This window comes from Xyrauchen texanus, chromosome 27 (assembly GCF_025860055.1).
Source record: "Xyrauchen texanus isolate HMW12.3.18 chromosome 27, RBS_HiC_50CHRs, whole genome shotgun sequence".
Classification (NCBI taxonomy): Eukaryota; Metazoa; Chordata; class Actinopteri; order Cypriniformes; family Catostomidae; genus Xyrauchen; species Xyrauchen texanus.
The window spans coordinates 7303122-7325545 of NC_068302.1; the positions used below are offsets into that span (position 1 = coordinate 7303122).

The 22424-nt window shown below is 38.8% G+C and overlaps 1 protein-coding gene across 1 annotated transcript in view; it reads left to right on the forward strand.

Moving 5' to 3' along the window:
- Nucleotides 1–22424, forward strand: part of LOC127621393 (FERM domain-containing protein 3-like) — a 102039-nt gene that overhangs the window by 28831 nt on the left and 50784 nt on the right. Inside the window, exons 2-9 of the mRNA XM_052094963.1 lie at nt 3466–3570; nt 6335–6377; nt 10899–10977; nt 19222–19319; nt 20060–20183; nt 20328–20415; nt 20749–20837; nt 21139–21202. Coding sequence (XP_051950923.1) covers nt 3466–3570; nt 6335–6377; nt 10899–10977; nt 19222–19319; nt 20060–20183; nt 20328–20415; nt 20749–20837; nt 21139–21202 — 690 coding nt within the window. The remainder of the gene's footprint in view (nt 1–3465; nt 3571–6334; nt 6378–10898; nt 10978–19221; nt 19320–20059; nt 20184–20327; nt 20416–20748; nt 20838–21138; nt 21203–22424) is intronic.

Consider the following 22424-nt stretch of genomic DNA (forward strand, 5'->3'; position numbering starts at 1 on the left):
TCTTGAGAGCCTCAGTTACCTCTTATTTTTGAGAAAAGGCCAATGGGATTTGGCGAACAGAATTGGCATGCCCCTCCCCGGACATACGGGTATAAAAGGAGGGAAGCGTGCATCTGTTTAGACCGATTTTTTTCGTCTGAGACAAGCGGTTGTGTTCCAGCGAGTTGAATAAATCCACTACTGTTCCACTCACCTCTACAAGAGCGTATGCTGTTGGAGATATGATGCAAATCAGCGGCTTTTCTCTTCTTTGCACCCCAGTGCAGACTACACCCCTGGGTGCTTCGACAGACACCTAAAAGAGTTTTATTTCTCTAAAAGAGTATATTTCTCAAAATGAGCAAGCACTTGGACGTTGAACGTCTTTTTAAAGACGCGTCTTTTTGAAGATGCTCTCCCGTCCTTGTGTTATTCCTGGATGCTGCCTAACGTGTCTGTGCAGAGAACACACTGAGGTGGCATTTGTGTATGGTTCGTGTTCTAATTGTGAGAACATGACCATGGCAACGTTGCGGTCGCAGCTTTCCTTCTTCCGGGGGAAAGCCACTCCAGCCGCCACCCGCGTCGCGCCTTCTACCCACGGGTATAGGGCTGGTGCGGCTGGTGCTGGGGGCAATTTCGGGAGTTCAACAGACGTGGTTTCGCTGGTTAAAACCCTGTGAAACCCATTCCCCTGGACGCTCATCTGCCTCCGTCCGGATTCGAGATGAGACCGACTCGCCTTATGTCTCTTTCTGATCCTCGAGCTGGATGAGAGTTTTGCTGCTCCATCGGAGATCATCATGGCGGACTCCGACTCTGAGGACTCGACCGGCTGGTGCCTTTGGGTGTACCTGCCCAGTCTGAGGCAGACGGCAAGCTGTCCGCTATGCTTGCACAGGGCGCCGAGAGTGTTGGGCTGGACTGGAACCCTCCGTCCTCCCCTCAGACCTTGTGGCTAGATGATTGGTTCTTGGGCCCAGACCTCTGGAACCTCCACATCTGGCCCTTGGATGGGATGCAGAAGATCTAAGCGGTCTACCACCAGCCATCGTAGACACGATCACTCAAGCCAGAGCTCCCACTACCAGGCAGCAGTATGCCCTAAAGTGGCACTTATTCACAAATTTTTGTTCTTCCCGATCAGGTCAGTGCTCTCATTCCTGCAGGAGAGGCTGGAGGAGCAGCTGTCCCCCTCCACCTTGAAGGTTTATGTAGCCGCAATAGCAGCTCACCACGAAGCAATGGACATTAAGTCATTAGGGAAGCATGACCTGATCATTAGGTTCACTTTTGTTTCACTTTTAATTGACTCTATCACAATTCCAGTGGGTCAGAAGTTTACATACAGTGTCTTTTAAGCAGCTTGGAAAATTCTAGAAATTGATGTCAAGCCTTTAGATAATTCTGATAGGAGGTGTACTGAATTGGAGGTGTACCTGTGAAATGTATTTTAAGGCCTACCTTCAAACTCAGTGCCTCTTTGCTTGACATCTTGGGAAAATCAAAAGAAATCAGCCAAGACCTCAGAAAATAAATTGTGGATCTCCACAAGTCTAGTTCATCCTTGGTAGCAATTTCCAAGCACATGAAGATACCACATTCATCTGTATAAACAATAGTATGCAAGTATAAACACCATGGGAACACAGAGCCATCATACCGCTCAGGAAGGAGATGCATTCTGAGATTAACCTAGTTTGGTGCGAAAAGTGCAAATCAATCACAGAACAACAGCAAAGGACCTTGTGAAGATGATGGAGGAAACGGGTAGACAAGTATCTATATCCACAGTAAAATGAGTCCTATATCGACAACCTGTGTCATGGCAGATTCCCCAAAACAGCCATCAAAGCACAGTAGAGTCAAAGATTTCTTGGAGGTGCAAAGTTCTGATTCCAAAAATAGACTTTTATTACAGAGTAACAAAGCCGAGGTGGTCCATGGAGCATCTAAATTTACACTTGAGAATCATGCATTTTTTATACAGTGTCTGTTCCCCTTTATCTCTTTGAGTGATGGTCTCTTCATCCATTGAAATCGTTCTATGCCTCCGTTGTTTAATCATCGCCGTCTCTCATGTAGCTGGTCACCCTTGACCCCAACTTGCTTCGGCGATGGCAAAATAATTGCTATTTCGTTTTATATGTATAAAACACACTATAATCACTTCATGTGGTTGCATATTTTATATTGACTAACTATCTTTACTTCCTGTATTAATTTGATTAGTATATAAAAATATTTCCCTTATTACAGTCATTGGTTACACATATTCCTAAAAATGGAGAGTTGTATGTCTGCCCACATACACATTTTTCATGTAATTTCTAGCACTAATTAACGCACATATATCATCTGCCTTTTTTGGACACCAGCTCTGCTCATTAAATTATCCTTTTAGTATCCTCCACACACATCTCCCTTTGGGTCATACAAAGTTTGACAGAAAGGCTGTAGTTCTCCTCAGAGAAGCCAAGCTTCATTTTTCCATTGCTTTGCACTTTTGATTATTAAACTGAGTAAATGATAATTAAATCAATAAATTAATTATTAAATAGCTAACATATTGAATAACATTCATAATGCAGTTATTCATAGTACATTGATTACACATTGTCATTTTTAGATCATTGCATTTTGCATATGTATTTATTAAATTATCAAAAATGTATTAACTGAATTTTACTGAAACATATTACATACCTGAAAGGCTGCTCAGCAAGGAAGAAACCACTGCTCCAAAACCAACATAAAAAGCCAGACAACAGCTTGCAAGTATACAGTGCATCCGGAAAGTATTTCCAGCGCTTCACTTTTTCCACATTTTGTTACATTACAGCCTTATTCCAAAATGGATTAAATTCATTTTTTCCTCAAAATTCTACAAACAATACCACATAATGACAATGTGTTTTTTTGTGGTGGGCATGCATGTAATGTAATGGTGATGAAGAGATACACAGTACCTCAAAAGCATGTTGTATCATATTTAATACATGGATTTCAATGGCTTTTTAAATAAAATAAAATAATGTACAAAAGTTTAACCAAGCACAAGTTACTTATATTCAGAATATACTCATTTTAAAATATCAGCATCAATATAATCATTACTGTCATTTTTACTTTATTAAAATCAGCAAAGATTTAAGGGATAAAACAAACAAAAAACAAGTGCATGCAATACAAAAGCTGACATTTTTATTTTTATTTTAACAAATATTTTCCCATTAAGAAATGCCCAGAAAGTCCACCAGGTGGCAGCAGACATCTAGTACATTACAGACACCAGGACTTTTGGCAAAAGTCTGATTGTTAATTATGCACAGGCTTTAGAAAATAGCGTATCAAATTTGATGCAGGCGGCGTTGTAAAGTTAAACTAAACAATCTGCATGACTGGCTAGATTATTTTAATACTTAAATTTTTATGCTGTTTGTATTGATTTTATAAAAGTGTTAATTTTTTTCCTTACCTCTACAGAGAGACACAAAAGGGCAGTTTATCTTGGACCATGTGTGTAACCACTACAGTCTGCTGGAGAAAGATTACTTTGGCATCAGATATGTGGATCCTGAGAAACAAAGGGTAACTACATTCTAACTCATATGCAGTCATTTGACCTCAAAGTTCATAACCTTCAGTGATTTGAACGTTTCTATTACTGAAGCAGATACATCAGCAAAGCTTTCAGTACGGTTTGGATTCTTAAAAGCTGATCTGTCTTAAATCAGTTTGTTAACACAATGGCTAAATACAACCCCAATTACGAAAAAGTTGGGATGGTTTCAAAAATGCTAATAAAAACAAAAAGGGGTGATTTGTAAATTATATTCACCCTTTGCTTTATTGAAAGCAATACAACTAAACATTATATGTTTTACATTGTGAATTTCTTTGTTTTTTATTTACAGTAATTTCAAATCAGATGATTGTAACACTCTCCAAAAAAGTTGGGACAGTCAAGTGTTTGCCACTGTGAAACATCACCATTTCTTCTAATAACACTTATTAAGCATTTAGGCACTGAAGACACAGGTGGAATTTTCCCCCATTCATCCATTATGCAGGTCTTCAGCTGTACAATTTTAAGGGGACTTTGTTGCTTTATTGTGCGCTTCATATTGCGCCACATGTTCTCAGTTGGAGATGGTCAGGACTGCAGGCAGGCTAATCTAGCACCCGCACTCTCTGCTTATTTGGCCAGTATGTAGTTTGAAGTTTTACTGCTGATAATGCCAGGACATCCCTGGAAAAGATGGTGCTGGATGGCAGTATATGCTGCTCCAAAATGTTTACATATTTTTCTGCATTGATGGTGTTTTCATAGATGTGTGAGTTACCCATGCCATAGGCACTGACATGCCCCTGGCCCATACAGAAACTGGTTTTTGGACCTGACGCTAATAACAGCTTGGATGATCCTTTTCCTCTTTGGCCCAGAGAACACGACGGCTGTGTTTTTTTAAAACTTTTTGAAATGTGGACTCATCTGACCAAAAAACGCAGTTCCACTCTTCTACTTTTCATCTAAGATGAGACTGAGGCCAGAGAAATCAGCAGCGCTTCTGGACAGTGTTGATGTATGGCTTCTGCTTTGCATAGTTTACTATGCTTAACTTGCTTTTACTTAACTTGTATCTGTGGATGCTGCGGTGAATGGTGTTTACTAACAAAGATTCACCAAAGTAATCTCAAACTCATGTTCATGATATCCATTACAGATGAATGATGTTTTTAAAAAGAAGTGACATCTGAGTAATCAGAGATAATGCGCATTCAGAAGTGGTTTTCGTCTTGCCCTTTACGCACCGAGATTTGACTATCTTTTAACTATATTGTGCATTGTAGAGGGTGAAATAGCCAAAATACTTCCAATTTTTCTTTGGGGAACATTGATCTCAAAGTGCAGGATTATTTGCTGAAGCATCTGTTGGCAAATTGACAAGTCTTGAATGATCCTCACTCGGTTTTTGGAGGCTCCTTATATACTATATAAGGAGCATAACCTTTTAAAATCTCCCGTTTCACATCGCCTTGTTATTTTAACTCATCATATTGTTATTAGTCTTAAATTGCCTGTTTCAACTTTTTCAGAGCGTGTTGCAATCAAATGATTTGAAATGACTGTACATTAAAAAAATATATTAAATTCACAAGATCATATAAAAACATCATATAATGTTTAGTTGTAGTGCTTTCAATACAGCAAGGGGTGAATATAATTTACAAATCAATCCTTTTTGTTTTATTTGCATTTTTCATACTGTCCCAACTTATTTTGGAATTGGGGTTGAACACTGCTGAACACAAACAATTAATTTTAGAAAAATATTTCAGCTCTGTAGGTCCATACAATGCAAGTGAATAGTGGCCAGAAACTTTGAAGTTCAAAAATTCATATAAAGGAAACATAAAAGTAATCCATATGACTACAGTGGTTAAATCCATGTAATCAGAAGCGGTATGATGGGTGTGGGTGTGAAACAGATTAATATTTAAGTACTTTTTTACTATCAGTTCTCTTCCCTGCCCAGTAAGTAGTGAAATACACAAATAATGTGAATCGCAAAAACAAAAAAAAGTATGTGAAAGTGGAGATTTATAGTAAAAAATGACATAAATATTGATCTGTTTCTCACCTGCACCTATCATATCGCTTCAGAAGATATAGATTAAACCACTAGGGTATAATGGATTAATTTTATGCTCCCTGAGTGCTTTATTGACCTTCAAAATTGTGTCCATCATTCACTTGCATTGTTGTATATCAGAGCTGAGAAATTCTTCTAAAAACCTTCATTTGTGTTCAACAGAAAAAAGAAAGTCATACACATCTGGGATGGCATGTGGGTGAGTAACTTTAACATTTATCAATAGCCTGCATGGACTAGGTAACAATCACAACTCCAGTCACACAGACATGACATAAAAAAAGCTCACAAATCCAACATTCTTGTTTCTACACTCTCACCAGGGTAGAAACTTCATCCTTAAGTAGCCCATTTTACTGGCTATAAATACTGAGCAAAGTTCCCATGACAGTCGACCAAGGGGTTTTACCCAGCTGTATGTACAACAATGTTTCTTCTGTCATGCAGAAAATCTCCCCCAGCATGCAGTGAATTATTTACAGCCATTTATGTTGTAATATTAATGCACTTTATGGAACAAATTCAGGATTCATTGTTGGGAATTGTGTTTACGATCCTTTGCTGAGCAGAATGCTTGTGCAAAGTGCTTGCCATAATTTATTTTTATTGGTCACCATCTTTCAGTGAACATCAATACATTTTTGACGCAATCGTTTTCCCCCTCTTTCTCATGTTGTTCTTTTCTTTGAATTTCACAGCATTGGTTGGACCCGAGTAAACCAGTGGTGAAACAAATGAAATGTGAGTTTTATTTCTGTCTTTCTTGCCCCCAAAGTGTTAATCCCATTTGCTGGATATGTATTTAAACTGGATCAATATGGAGTTGTGATGAAACATAGTGCCCCTATTTTAATTTGCAGTGTAAAGCAATCTAGAACTTTCTTTTTTTCATTGATGTAGACATGAAAGGGGTCATGACATGGTTCACTTAAAATATTAGTAATGTTTTTTTGCACAAAAAAACAGTCATAAAACGTCTTGGTTACTGTTGTAACCTCTGTTCCCTGATTGAGGGAACGAGACACGATGTAGTGACACTAGGGGTCGCTCTTGAGAGCCCAGAACACCTCTCATTCTTTGAGAAAAGAATTTGCATGCCACTTCTCTGGACATACGGGTATAAAAGGAGCTGGAATGCGATTCCATTCAGGTTTTGTGCTGAGGAGCAGAGACAAGGTCCGGGCATTTCAGCAGCTATTACAGTGTTGTGGCAAGAGGGACACAACGTCTCGTTCCCTCCATAAGGAATGGAGTTTACGGCAGTAACCCAGGATGATCCCCTTCTGTCACTCACTTGACATTGTTTCGATGTAGTGACACTAGGCGTCCCTATAGAAAAATGCCACAGCAGCTGAACCGTTACGTGAAGCTGCTTTGTGCATAATAGCAGGTGCATCAGACTGCACGTAACCTTCCCCAACACCCCAAAAGACGTCATGTAGTTCCCCACATCCCTGAGGGGGGGGGAGCGATGTAAGCATGGGAGCAGACCGCGCCAGCCGCGGCCTTTTCTCTCTGTGTTTTCTCTCCACAGAGTATTAGATTCGGCTGGGGCCATCTTATGCTATCATATGCTATTGGGGAAGGTGTTCTTTTCCTTTCCTATTCTTTCAGGAGGAAAAGACCCCATTGGAGACCATATCCTGCCCAAAAGGGGAGGTCAGCATGTGGCAACACGACACATGGGCTCAGCAGTCGCACATGGAAAAGGCGCGGTGTAGGTCCCGTCACGAAAGGGGGGACTCTACAAGCACAGTTACCGGGGACAGAGAGAGGGAGACGTGAGTCCGCCGACAAGGAGACCGTACCTTGGAATATACATCACAGAGGTTACCGGAGTAATCGGCTCCTGTGGAGCACCTATCTCAGTAAAGGGCATATTAGACCCCATAGTGGGGCTGGCTGTGAACTCCTCCACCAAGGAGGGCTGTCTTTAAGGAGAGGGCTTTCAGCTCGACTGACTCTAGTGGCTCAAATGGGGCTCTCCGAAGGACCAAGAGGACCACCGAGAGATACCATGAGGGGAAGAGGCATGGCCTGGGAGGATTCAGCCTCCGGGCACCTCTAAGGACCTGACGATCATGTCGTGTTTCCCTAGGGACTTACCATCCACTGGGTCATGGTGTGTGGATATAGCGGCTATGCATACCTTCAAGGTGGAGGGTGACAGACACCCCTCCAGCCTCTCCTGCAGGAAGGAAAGCACTGACCCGACTGCGCATTTCTAGGGGTCTTCGGCTCGGGAAAAACACCAATTCGCAAAGAAACACCGCTTCAGGGCATAAAGCTGCCTGGTAGAGGGAGCTCTGGCTTGAGTTATCGTGTCTACGACTGCTGTTGGTAGGCCACTTAGATCTTCTGTGTCCCGTCCAGGTCTGGACACTTGCTGTAGGGGGACTCCTGCCCATAGAAATGCAAGGTCTGTCCAAGGGCTGAATAAGTGGTGGCAGAGCGGTGTGATAGCTATGCGAAGTGTGTCGCAGTGCCATGCCCATCTCGGGGCTCCAGTCTGATGCCAGTGCTAAAGCAGTCTCTTATGCATCAACCCGAGCGGCATGACTGCCGCTGAGGAAGCCATATGCCCCAGGAGCCTCTGAAAGTGTTTCAGTGGAACCGCTGTCCTCAGCCTGAATGAGTTCAGGCAGTTCAGCACTAATTTCACACGCTCGCTTGTGAGGCATGCTATCATTGAGACCGAGTCTAACTCCATGCTGAGAAAAGAGATGCTCTGAACGGGGGAGAGCTTGCTCTTTTCCCAGTTGACCCGAAGCCCTAGACGGCTGAGGTGCCTGAGAACCAAATACCTGTGCGTGGACAGCAACTCTCAAGAGTGTGCTATAATCAGCCAGTCATCAAGGTAGTTGAGAATGCGGATGCCCACTTCCCTTAACGGGGCAAGAGTTGCCTCTGCAACTTTCATGAAGACGCGAGGGGACAGGGACAGTCTGAAGGGGAAGACCCTATACTGTTATGCCTGGTCGCCGAAGGCAAACCATAGGAAGGGTCTGTGTCGAGGTTGAACTGAGACGTGAAAGTATGCGTCCTTCAGGTTTACCGGCGCAAACCAATCTTGATGCCAGATGCACTTCAAAATGTGTTTCTGCATCAGCATCTTGAACGGGAGTCTGTGTAAGGCCCAGTTCAGAACTCGCAGGTGCAAGATTGTCCGCAACCCACCACCTTTCTTTGGTACTATGAAGTGAGGGCTGTAGAACCCTTTCCCATCTCAGCTGGAGGGACAGGCTCTCTCCACACGCAGGGTTGTGGCGTCCTTGTCCTGCACCGAAGTGAAGCTGACAGCGCTGAACCGGGGCCAGCCACCGCGACAGGTTTGAAAGCGTTAGCCACGCTTCCATCTTCAGGCGAGGGGCACTAAGGGGACAATCGTGTCTGATGAACCTGGAGATGGGACCTCGTGGGGGGGGCAGGCGACATCGCGTCAGATAGTGTTGCTTCGACGCAAGATGGTTGTGCTGAGGGGGAGCTCAAAGCACTTACCTTGCTTTGCGAAACCGGCCTGGGGTGGGTTAGCGACTGAGGAGGGACTCTATGCTGGGGCCGAGAACTGGGCTACGTAGTCGTAGATGACTTAGTCCTACAGACTCTGGAGGGGAGCGCCAGTTGGTCCCGCCAGGTGCCTGTGTTTTGCCAGCACCGGTGCATCGCAACTGCCTTATCCACCTGAAGGACCTCCGTGTACCGCCCCGCTGTCGAGAGTAGTGAGAGTGTGACATCTGGGATTGTTTTGTACATCAATAGCATTTAGAGCTCCTTTCTCCATCACTTTATCACTGATACTGAATCACTGTTGTGTGTGCTTGTGGTGTCAGTGTAATGACTCTCAGTGTAAAGGCGGACACATCGCAAAGTTTTCACCCTTCCAACAAGCGTTTATGCTGGTTCATGCTGTATTAACCGCAAATGCGTTAATTGCAATTAAGAAAAATTAACGGGTTAAACTTTTTAAATAAATCGCATGCGTTAATGGGTTAATTTTGATGCTCTAATACAAAATACCATGTTAAATAAATGTATGCAATTAATCGTGCCCCCTGAATCTAACTTAAATCTGCAATTAAAGTATTTCTGTGCCACGTCAACAAGGGGCAGTCAGCACACCTTAACAAACCTCAAAAGTAGCGTAGCCACAAGAGCCGACAGCTAGACGAAGCACTAGATCTTGAGAAGCCTTTTTCAAAGTTTCAACTATTTTAAATTGACACAGCATCCAAAAAAGGCATAATTTATGATGCAGAAAACCAGTGTTTTAAATGGTCTGTCTGATGCAAATGTACACAGAACAACAATTACAAACTGAAACGCAGATTGGAACAGGACAGTCTGGCGAACTCAGTTGCAAAATGAATTGCTATTGACAACAGGCTTGTTGAATGATATGAGAATAAAACAAACAACAGATTGACTTCCAAAGCCACTTTTTGTCTAATTCATGCTTGTCTGAAACAATAATGCATTTTCCAAATGAAAGTGAGCATCCTTATTCCCTACTCACTCCGATTGGTGGAACTCTTTAAGTGACTACTCTGAAAGGATCATGGCATTACTGTATGAATATACCCTTCACTAACAGTCTTGTGGAAGGGCCCTTTGTGAAAAGATAAATTTTCTTACTTTCATTTGGAACGATACTTCAAGTGGCATTCCCTTCCTGCAATGCCCTTCAAGGGTGCAAAAATACTGTTTTGAATTCAGCCTCAATCTGAATATCTGAATTATTATATTTATTATAGGCCTTGCATATTATATTTAGAATTATTATTAATTATCGTGTATTATTAATATTGAATTATCTTAAAATGGGGGCCTTTCTCAGAAAATATTGATACATTCGATAATTTAGATTAATTAATCTGCATTTTATGGCATTGATTTGATAAAAAATTTTAATCAGTTGACAGCCCTAGTAATTATAGGATGAGGTATATGTGTGCTGAAAAACAATCATGTGCTGATGTGTCTGAATGGTTAAGTTCTTTTCATGTTTATGGTGCAAAGAACTCCTAAGCAGAAAGTTTTTTCCTCTGGGCTCTGTTCTCCGCAGACTCATTTAGTTTATCTTTGAAGACTTCATTTGATTCCTCACCAGAGGGGGTTCCCTTACCTCATGCATGAATATAATCACTTTAGCTTCACTCATGCCCTCGGTTACAGTTGTCTGCATAATCTCTCTCAAATTTACGGGCTTACATTCAAGCCGTCTCCCTCTCTTTCCATCTGACTGTTGGTGTGTGTTGTTTTCAGGTCAGCAGCCATATACTATGTGCTTCAGGGTGAAGTTCTACCCTCAGGAGCCAATCAAGATCAAAGAAGAGTTGACAAGGTAACATGCTTCTGATCCAATGTAAAATTGACTGCAGAATAACGTTAAAACAACTATGGTCCGTCACTGTAAAAACAGCTCTGAAAGATGGATGAAAGGCTAATTCTTGCTGTTAGAAATTTTCCAGTGCTCTATGATATGTCTCTTCCCACGTACAAGGACATTTTTAAGAAAAATACTGCGTGGAAAGGTGTATCTGAGATCGCAGGGATTTTATGGACCCAGACAGACCGGCATTTGCATTTTCGCCGCAGATAAACAGCCACTCTGGCAAACAGCACGCCTTGTTTCTCATTCATCTTTGATATAAAGCATTTTATGTACTGATTCCATTTATATTTAGTCTTTTCCCTCCAAAATGTTTGTTTTTAGTGGCAAGAAAAGAGATTCGCTGTCAACAGCAATGGAATGGCATCCGTGAATGTCATTTATAAACGTTACTAGGCAACCAGTGGTGGGAACACCCACTAGCGACTTCACCGCCAGCCACTGGCGACCTGCAGCGACAAAGTCGCTGGCAGTGTGTACGCACCTGAACGTTTCTCAACTTTGTCGCGTCGCTGGACACGCCCACATCTAGCGCCAATGGTCGCGACAGCTTGTGAACTTTCAGCGCACGTGTAACTCTCAAAATGAAAACATGGCAGAACAACGCGATCTCCCGCAGTTGTATCCGTAGAAGAAGCTAATTAAATAAGCTATTTAGGAGCATTTTGGCTATCTAAAAAATAACACGGGAGTTGTTGAAGACTGGTATCCAGTATGCAAAACGTGCGGATAAAAAGTGTCAGCAAAAGCGGTGAACACATTTAATATGTTCCAGCACCTGAGGGATCCACAGATTCTTGCCCAGATGAAGGTAAAAATTTTACAAACACAGCAAATATTATATGTAGTGTACTTACATTTTGGTAAAGCCAAACACTGAATTGAAACTGTAAATCCGAAGAGTTGTATGTTTTAAGTTTAAAAGAGGAGGGGTTCTGCTTTATATTGTGAATGCGATGCTTCCAAATAGTGTTTTCTATTTGAATAAGATTTCAGTGAGCATAAAAGTGCTGTGATTATCTGGCTGATCGTTAGATTACTGAATAAAGAAAGATGGTTATCCTAACATGACACCATTTTATTTTAAACATATGGTTTGTTATAGTTGTTTTTGGATATTTTATTTACAATTAATTTTATTTGTATTTATTGAAAGTGTATACATACTTTTTTTGTTGAAAAGGTACATCTACTTAAATACAAATACTTTACCTACTTGTTTTCAACTTACTGCATATCCTAACGAATGTTAACTGCATATCCTAACGTATACTGCAACAAAACTTGTGATATGTTTGTGGAGGGTTTTATAGTTGCATAATAGGTCAATTTGCAGATAATTGGAAAAATCGTGAAATTGTCATTTTTTATTTATCAGACAATAATCGTACCATCAAAAATTCACATCGTGAATTCCCCACAGTTTGCAAAGTTCAAAAGCAGCCTGTTTTATTCCTGTCTCGCATGCCAGTTTAAAACTCTTCCTTTAGAGCATCGGTTGATTAACAGGTGAGTTGATCCCGAAATTCATGCTCTAACTCAACAGGAGAGTTAATTCATTATAACATGTAAACTAACAACATAAAAAAACAGCTTGCAACCGTTTGGGGTGATTCAATCAGAAGTGGACAAGTGAGACACATCACCGTCATAGCTGGTCATATTATTCTTTTTTTGACCACATGTGTTTGAATTTCACAGGAGTGACTCTGGTATAATGACACATTAATCATTAGTCGTATGTCAGTGTATTATTGCATGATATAGCGCAAAAAGTAAAAGAAGAAAGAAGGCGCTTAAAATGTGATCTGTTTCTCTTAATTATAGTTGCATTTAATCTCAGCACAAACATGATATTATGAGCAGAATTCAAATTAATTTAGTGTAATACCTGAATTAACAGAGCTTCAAATGCTTAGAGATGAGATGCGCTGATTTTTTTCCAAATTATCTGGCAAAAGTTGTCATTCCTGGACATGTTGGCTAGCACTAAAACTCTGGTGCACAGTGCAAGGCAGTTGTTCAAATGGCCACTTCAGTCACTTCTATCTGTGTTGTTTGTGTGCTTACTTCATTCTAAATGTCCCCCTGCTTTGTTACATTGATAAAATGCTTGTTTCAAAAAATTTAAGAAATTTATATTTGTAAAAAATACATTTTCAAAATAAGTTTTTTTTTTTTTTTGTGAAACATATGGAAGCCCTGAACTCCAATTTTTTTAATTTATTTTTTATTTTTTTTAGAAAGTGATTTTTTGTTTTTTCTCAATAGGCTTCTTCAGAAAAAATAAAATTAAATTAAAGCTGCAAGCAGCGATGAATGTGCCCTTGCACCCTGGTGCACGTTGGGGCTGCTGTGCCAGGGGAATGGCATTCAATTTTTGTAGCACTTTTTATGTTATGATGTATTTCATTCTTCAGGTCATGTATTTGTATGTAATTTTGAGAGGACAGGAGAGTTAAGGAGGTTAAGACTTTTTATTTCACAACAAATTTGATCAAAGATATGGAAATAACATTAGAATAATGATACTGACATATAGCCTGACAGAATCTTATATCACAGCAGATATTTAAACAAGACAACGTGTTTTTCTTAGGCAGTTTAGTAGGCCTGCTTCAGCTGCATCTGACTGGAAAGTAATTTTTTTCCTGATGTAAGACTCGTATTACTTCACAACAAATACGACTTGTATAACTATTGATCAAAACATGCCACTTCCTGTTGCCAGTAGGTGGCGCTATAACTATAACTTAATATTGGCTTGTAGGTGTATTCAGGCCGGGACTGTTATTAAACATGTGAAGTTTGGGGCAGATTGGACATTGTAAGTTTGAGTTACAACAGCTTTCTGTTTCATGGCGAAACATCGAATTATGTCAGACACGCCGTTCAAAGAAAACTCAAAAGCTTTGTCATTTAGCATCACAAAGGCCCTTAGATTAGACTGACTGAATATGATGTTGTTGATCAGATTTAATCTCTTGGAGGAGTTCGTTAAAGTATGAGGCCTGGAAATGGCAAAATTTGAGAAAAATAAAAATGGCTGACTTCCTGTTGGGTTTAGGATATGGCTCTCAGAGACTTTCTGTACGTGTTGACATGTTACATATGCCTACCAATTTTCTTATGTGTAGGTGAAATGTGGCAGAAGGGCTGCTTTGTTGACATTTTATCGAGCCATTTTGCAACACTTAATTCTAAAATCTGTATCAGATGTACATTTTCACCACTTTTGAGGTGTGTGCAAAGTTTCATGATCTTTCGAGGATGTTTAGATCCTCAAAAATGCGCTTCACTTTGGAAAAAAAGAATATGGAATAATAATAAGTGGAGCAGATACAATAGGGTCCTTGCACCTCGGTGCTCGGGCCCTAAAAATCTCAACAAATGTTTTTTGTCCGCATTTCTTTTAATCTGCAATTTTTTATTAGATGTTTCTGCTTTTTTTTTAATGCCAAGAATGAATTTATTTCGTTATTTAAAGAGTTAGTTCACCCAATAATGAAACTTATACCATAAATTACTCGCTCTTAAGCCATCCTAATTGTATATTACTTTCTTCTTTCAGCCAAACACAATCGGAGTTATATTAAAAAATATCCTAGCTCTTCCAAGCTTTACAATGGGAATGAATGGCACCTTAGATTTTGAAGCCCATAAATGCGCATCCATCAAAAAAGTAATCCATACAGCTCCAGGGGGATAATAAAAGCCTTCTGAAGCGAAGCTATGTGTTTTTGTAAGAAAAATATCCATATTTTTAACTTTATCAACTATAATCACTGGCTTCCGGTAACGGCCGTCCGCCCGTTCATGAGAGAGTCGAATTCTGGCGTATGACATAGGCACATAGCGTAAGCGCCGGTGAGAAGCGAAGAATGCACAGAGGATAGAAGAACCAGTGAACGCGCAGATGGCCGTTACCAGAATATTATAGTATATAATTGTTATATACACTTAGTATGGCTTGAGGGCAAGTAATTTATAGAATAATTTTCATTTTTGGGTGAACTAACCCTTTAATGGATTTGTTTTTTATTATTTTTGTTCCAAAAACAAGCTTTGATAAATAAATAAAGAAAGAAACACACACTCAGACCCACACTCGCCCACTTAAACTCTTACAGATTGTTAGTGAGACTAAGTCATTAGTACTGCTTACACAACATGATGCTTTGTGCATGAACACCATCTGAACTGTGAAGATAAATCTTTCTGTCTCTCTGTATCGTCCATGCTTTCTCAGTGCATTGAAAAGGGAGATCCTGTGGTTGGACAAGAGATTGAGAGAGTACATGGCATGTATCCATGTGTATGTGTGTGTGTGTGTGTGTATTTGGAGTCCAGATAGTCTGAGTTTATTTGGGTTAAATGAGTTACATCCTGTGAAACAGGAAGGAATGGTTTGAGATGGACGAAAATGCATTAATGTGCCTTTTTGAGCTATTTTCTACTGCATACTAGATTTTATTCTGTTAAAGCTCACTTTGACATATAAAACAACTATGTATCTTTCTCTACCACTCTTGATCTTTAATATTTAATTGGAAATTTGAATTTGAGTGCAGTGTTGTAAAAACTGTGAGGTCAGAAACACTCTTTATGCAAGTACACATTGGCAGACACAAATGCGTAACAAACATAAAATAAAAATATGCTCTGTTTTCATTCTTTTCTTTCTTTGTTAATACACTTTCCTTGTCTTACAAACATATAAACATTTTTTTTTATTTTTTAATCTTAACCCATGTTATGTTTGTTTTGTGCTAACACATTTTGTGTTCCCGGTCAAAAATGGCCATCCCACTAAGATTGTTTATAAATCTCTCATATTGCATATATTATCACAAGACCCAAGATATTGCATTTGATCTTTTTATTAACTTCTTTTTTTTTTAGTAATTATGGTTCTGTACTCTCTTTTTGAACATATTTTTTAAATATATTTTTATTGATAGAAGGATTCATTGAATATAATAAACAGAAGTGTCTTTTTGTCACGTTTTTCCTTATTACTTCCTGAAACATGTATAACATAGACAATGACATATTGTGACTATTCTGATTCAAACATCCCCAAACTCAATTTAATATGATAAGTAGATCTTGAAACATTCCTCAAAGAGTGTGCAGTACTTGGAAAGATGAAGGACAAAAGGGTGCTCAACACACAGTGTGTGGGCGTGCGCGCGCGCGCGCGTGTGTGTGTGTGTGTGTGTATTTGTGCAATGTCATCTAAAGAATTGGGATGCTACTGAACATGTAATATTTCTGTATTTTTTATTCTAATCAATTAATTTCCAGTGGCAAAATTTTTTTGTATAATTTTCTCCCCTTTTTCTACCCAATTTGGAATGTCCAATTCCCAATGTGCTCTAAGTCCTCGTGGTGGCGTAGTGATTCAATCCGGGTGGCAGAGGACGAATCTCAGTTGCCGTCGCATCTGAGACCTTCAATCCACACTGTAAAGGAGTTAAGATTGACAAGGAGGAGGCAAAAATTGGCTTGACAATATAAATAATGTACGTCATGCTGGGGGCTCTGGTATCTTGCGCCAGCTGGTCATCCCCGCCTTCCTCGACCTGGGAGGAAACAGGTGGGGAAAAACAACATAAAAACAAAATAGGGGGAAAGGACATATGGAGCGACAGGGACAGAGAGAGAGAGAGAGAAAATAAACTCACTGATTATGGACCAGGCTTGCATCGTTCCGGCCCCGCCCTACACGCACATTTTATCATGTGGCTTGTTGAGCGCATTACCGCACACTATTCTCTGCAGCAACCAAGCACAACTCACCACAGGCTTCACCGAGAGCGAGAATCACGTTGTAGTGACCACGAGGAGGTTACCCCATGCAACTCTACCCTCCCTAGCAACTGGACCAATAAAACCCAAAACATTTAAACACAATAGTCAAATTTGTGTGTGTGTGTGTTTTCAGATGCCATGTGTTGTGTGAATAAAGTTTTATTAAAATTTAATTAAGTAAAAAAAAAAAATAATAATATATATATATATATATATATATATATATATATATATATATATATATATATTGTAAAGGGATTATTGGAGAGGAGGAGGCGAGAACTGGCTTGATGATATAAACAACTTTTTAATGAAGAACAAAAAGATACAAACACACACATATGACGGACAGCTGCCCGTAAACGCTCTCTCTCTGTTGCACCACCGTCCGTAATTTACCAAAATTACCAGAAAATAACATAAGGATTAATTAACTAAAATCCAATCACTCTTTAGTGTCATTATCAATTCAGTTACCCTTTATGAGGTGTATGTATAAGCATTAATGCAGAGGATTTAATAAGTAGCAGGTGCTCAAAATCTAAAATTCCTATGTAAAATGTTGGTGTAATGGAGCAAAGCTAGCTGTCCAGTGAATATAAGCAATCTGATCGACATTTTTACCCTGCAGTCATTTTCACTGAAGTGTTTGTGCCTACACTTGCAAAACCACTGTGAATTTGACATTATCATTGCCGATCTGGGTCACTTTGATTTTGAAAATAAATCGGAAACAAATTTCAACATAACTTCAGGAGGAACAGTCAGGTTTCATGCATTTATTTTTATTGTAATCTAACAGAACATTCGCTATCATTGCATGCTTTATTTACCCTTGAATCAATCTATAATTCAGTCATAACAACTCTCAGTAAGATATTGCATGTTAATATAGGTACGACATTGGGCCAGGTGATATGACGATATAGTTCATCGTGACGATATTAAGTGTCAATCGATAGAGATTTTGCTATATCACGTTTATCGCGATATGAAAATATTCATGTTCGCACAGGCTTATCTATCTGTGGGCAGGGCTGCACGTGAGACTGACAGAATTTAAGAAACATGAAAAGTTTTTATGGCATGACATTTTTTTTTGCCGGCTGCCAAAGCAAATTCAATTACATTCATCTTGCGTTTGGCATTTCATTCACGCTTAATACGCTTCCCATCTGACACTCTCATCTGTGTTTTTTGTGAATGATATCACAGGCGTTATCACTAAAGCATGCAAGAGTGCACAAGTCCAGAAGACAGTGCAGAGCTGGATCACTTGCGATGCTCAATCATTTTTGACTCAGAAAAAACCTTGAAAAACATCTCAACAGAACGAGATGACTCCCAAACAAGTAAAAAAAGAAGAGAAGTTATTAAAACGGGTACAGTATGGTTATTTAAACAATTTATATTGATTTTCCAAAATAAATAAATAAATGTGCTATATCCTGATATATATTATTATCGTGATATAAAAATACTCATGTTGTGATATAAGGTTTTGGTCATTTCACCCACCCCTAGTACAACATATTGATAGGATATTGGTCTTGGCTGACTGAGACTTGCTACTGCTAGAACATATGCAGACATACTGAGTTAAGCATGTGGGCATGCTGCTGCACAATTCGAAAAACACAAGACATGCTGCATCAAGCACGTATGACATGCTGCTACACAATTTTACATAAATACATATACAGACCTGTGGAGCTGGTGAGGAGGAGGGTTTCAGAGAAAACTCACAGCTCGCTGCAGTGAAACAGCAAACTGAGCAAATTTTAATGTTAGGGAAAGAAAGTGAACGCAATTGATTGGCTACACGATTACACATCAAGGGACCTATCAGCTTACACAATATGAGCCGATTTGCTTGACATATCATATGTGAAAGAGCTGATTGGCTAAAAGATAACAAGTTCAAAGAACCTATCAATTTGCACCATCCAGAGTTTCATGCCTGAACTCATTTTATAATTTATTGCACAACATAACATATTACACGGAAAGTGTTTACTTAGTTGCATCATCTGCTTTGAACGGTGACTATAGTGGTTAAAATGTGAATTCTAATGAATAGAATTAAGGTTGGAAATCCAAATGTTATAGTTTCAAGTAAAAAAAAAAGTGAAATAATATTAAGTGGTATTATGATATTTGCTGACAATATGATTAACGGGGTATGTTTTTAAAAAATGTTTTTTACATATGTGAAATAGTCAGTTTAGGAGTGTCACTTTTTTAAACAGGTGTCTGATATGGGCCATATTTAAAAGGTCATTGGGTGTATCCATTGAAATGGAATCCACTATTGAAACTATCATCAGCTGTGTTTTCAAATGTCTCCTTTATTGTTGTTTCTCCATCTGTCTCTCTGGTCAGGTACCTGTTGTATCTACAGCTGAAGAGAGATGTGTACCATGGTAGGCTGTTATGTCCATTTGCTGATGCTGCGTATCTTGGAGCCTGTATAGTACAGGGTGAGTCTACAACCTTATTTTGAGACAACACATTCACACATTTCATTTCATTTTGTAAGGTACCAAAAACATATTTGAGTATTAGTTGACAGCAGACTCACAATATTAAGAATACAGTGTTCCCAAGGCATTTTGTAAACTAATTAAGTCATATTTCTAAATATTTCTTAGATGTTCCCTACTCTCAAAAGAAACGTAAGGTCAGTTTCTGGTTAATATAAAGATCAAATGAGTGAATAATCATATGTGTATTTGAACACAGATTACAGACTCCATACATCCTGTCAGCTCTTTCACATTTCTTTTCTGAGTTTTAGAGGGAATTCTGTCATCATAGACTCTCCTTCATATAATTTCAAATGTTTCTGACTTTCTTTCTTCTGTTAAACACAAAAAGAGAAGTTTAGAAGAATCTCCACGCTGCACTTTTCCATACAACAAAGCATACAGTGACCAGGGCAAAAAAAGCACCTTAAAACCATCATAAAAGTAGTGCCTGCGACTTGTGACCTATATTCCAAGTCTTCTGTAGCCATTCTATACATTTGCATGAGGAACAGTTAATAATTTAAATAATTATTCACTGAAAATATTCACCGTAGCTCTCAAATTTTCACACAAACCTATCCTACGTCTTCAGAAGACTTGGAATGTATCAAACAAGTCATATAACTACTATTAGTAACATACGTTTGAATTTTGAGTGAAAATTTTCATTAAGGTTGTCTGTCTTGTTGTAGCTGAGCTTGGAGATTATGACCCTGAGGAACATCCTGCAGACTACATCAGTGACTTCAAGCTTTTCCCCAAACAGTCCCTCAAACTGGAACGCAAGATCATGGAGATCCATCAGAATGAGCTGAGGTGAGAGAAAATGAACTCCCATTAAACAACCAAATCTAGTTGAATAGTATATTTAACAACAAAAGTATTATGTTGTTTCCCTCAAAGTGAGATTAAAAACAAAGAGAGATTTTAGATTATAAGATCTTTTGTTTATTTCTGTAGGGGACAGTGTCCTGCACTCGCGGAGTTAAACCTTCTTCAGAGGGCGCACACTTTGGACACGTATGGAGTCGATCCACATCCCTGCAAGGTCCAAATGTCATTCTGTTGGACTTGTAATTGATGCTGTATAGTTCTCACACATTGCTTTAACCTTGCCATTTTTGCACTGTTCATTGTAGCCTCTTCTGCCCGATATCGTTGTAATGTGCTTTAGTTGACTCTTTGTTTGGTAGACACCAGTGCAGTGATATGGAGGTTAATTATCGAGTAATTTCAGAGATAAGTGTTCTCTCATACTGAAACATCACTCAGATATTCTCAAAGCCTTCGCCCCTTTTTTTAAAAATCATTCTCTTAGAAATGTTAACAGCATTTATGCTCTGAATATTAAGCAGTTGTGGTTTGCTGTAATTCCTTATAGGATTTCACAGGATCCACAGCCTTCCTGGGATTCACTGGAAGAGGGTTTGTGGTTTTCCAGGGAAATAAGCGGATCCACCTTTTAAAATGGTAACTCTAAGGAACTTCTTATCCTTAGCTTAAATTTTCCTCATCTCCATCACTCTACCAGGTCTAGTCTCATGTAGCCAAACTTTTGACCATTAGCATATAGTCTGCTGCAAATTTGTAAAGTGAACAACCTCAGTTCCTTTTAACATGACATTTAAAGGCAGATAAATCTAAAACAGAGAAGATTACATAGTCTGTCTCAGACAAAACTCTTAAGCATCTTTCAAAATAATGTAATGGATCTATTATGTAGTGTAAGGATCATTGATCATTTTGAATGACCGTTGTGTGATTCATGCAGGGCAGATGTCAGCAAATTTAAGTTTGAAGGGAAAACATTCTATGTGATTGGAGTACAAAGAGAGGTAAGAAATATTTCTATTAAACTGTTCTGTCTCTTTCTGTTTATATCTGAATTAAAGCTCTCATTCATATTAATCAGCAACACTCTCATGTGATTTTGCATTTACCCACTGTTATAACACCTGGCTTAAAAGCAATAAAATATTTTTTGTATGTTGTACATTACATACTAAGGCTGATATTACATGATGTTATGTTATCTTATAAGTCTAATATTGTACACTTGTGTGTTTTAATTAGTGTGAGAGCCTTGGAAATGTTATGTATGCCCATTATACTCACTCAATTACTAAAAAATGCATTTCATTGATCTATACATAATAAAACCAGTTAAAATGCTCTTTCACCTGCCCATCTTCATTCAGATCTCAGATTATTGCTATGTTTGTCAGTATAGATTATTTATTCAGCTTCCTGTGCTTTTCATTCTGTTTGTGTCTCACGCTTTAAATCTAGTTTTACATGTGCTTCTGTCTTCTTTTCTCTGTGTGCACTTTTCCATTGCTGGTGAGTAAACATAGACCATGGCAATTATATTTTAACTCATATGATCAGTTCATTATAATTATTTGTGTTATTATTATAAACCCTTAACGTAGTGCTCTTGACCCATATCTACCTTGATTTAAGTCAGACTTTAGTTGTAGTGCCCAACATTGAGTATTCATAAGAATTTCACGAGCAATGGGCAGCACTGTCTATTAACGCTGCATAATTATGGCAAAAATAATAATTAACTAATTATAATAATTACTGTTATAATTAAGGTATAATGATTAAAGTTATTTTCTTTGCTTTTAGCAAGAAATTCAGAATATATCATTATTAACTATAATAATAATTATAATTTATTTCCCTTGAGACTAGCAATTATTTATTTTAATAAATAGAATTTACATGGAAACAAATTACAAAGCTTTACAAATAAGTTCCATTTGTTCACAATAGTTGCACTGGGCATCATGAACTAACAATGAACAATATCTATTTTTACAGCATTTATTAATCTTTGTTAATGTTAGTTAATAAAAAAAAAACATCAGAAAGGTGGTTTCTTTCAGAAAAGGGAGTAGGACACACTGAATGTAGTGTTCAAATGCGACCTTCTCTCACAGGAATCCGGAGGATGCAGTGGGTGTATCCTTCATTGGCACTCACAACCCACAATTATTTGCGTCAATGGAAACAAACGTAATGGTTACTGTTGTAACCTCCATTCCCCAA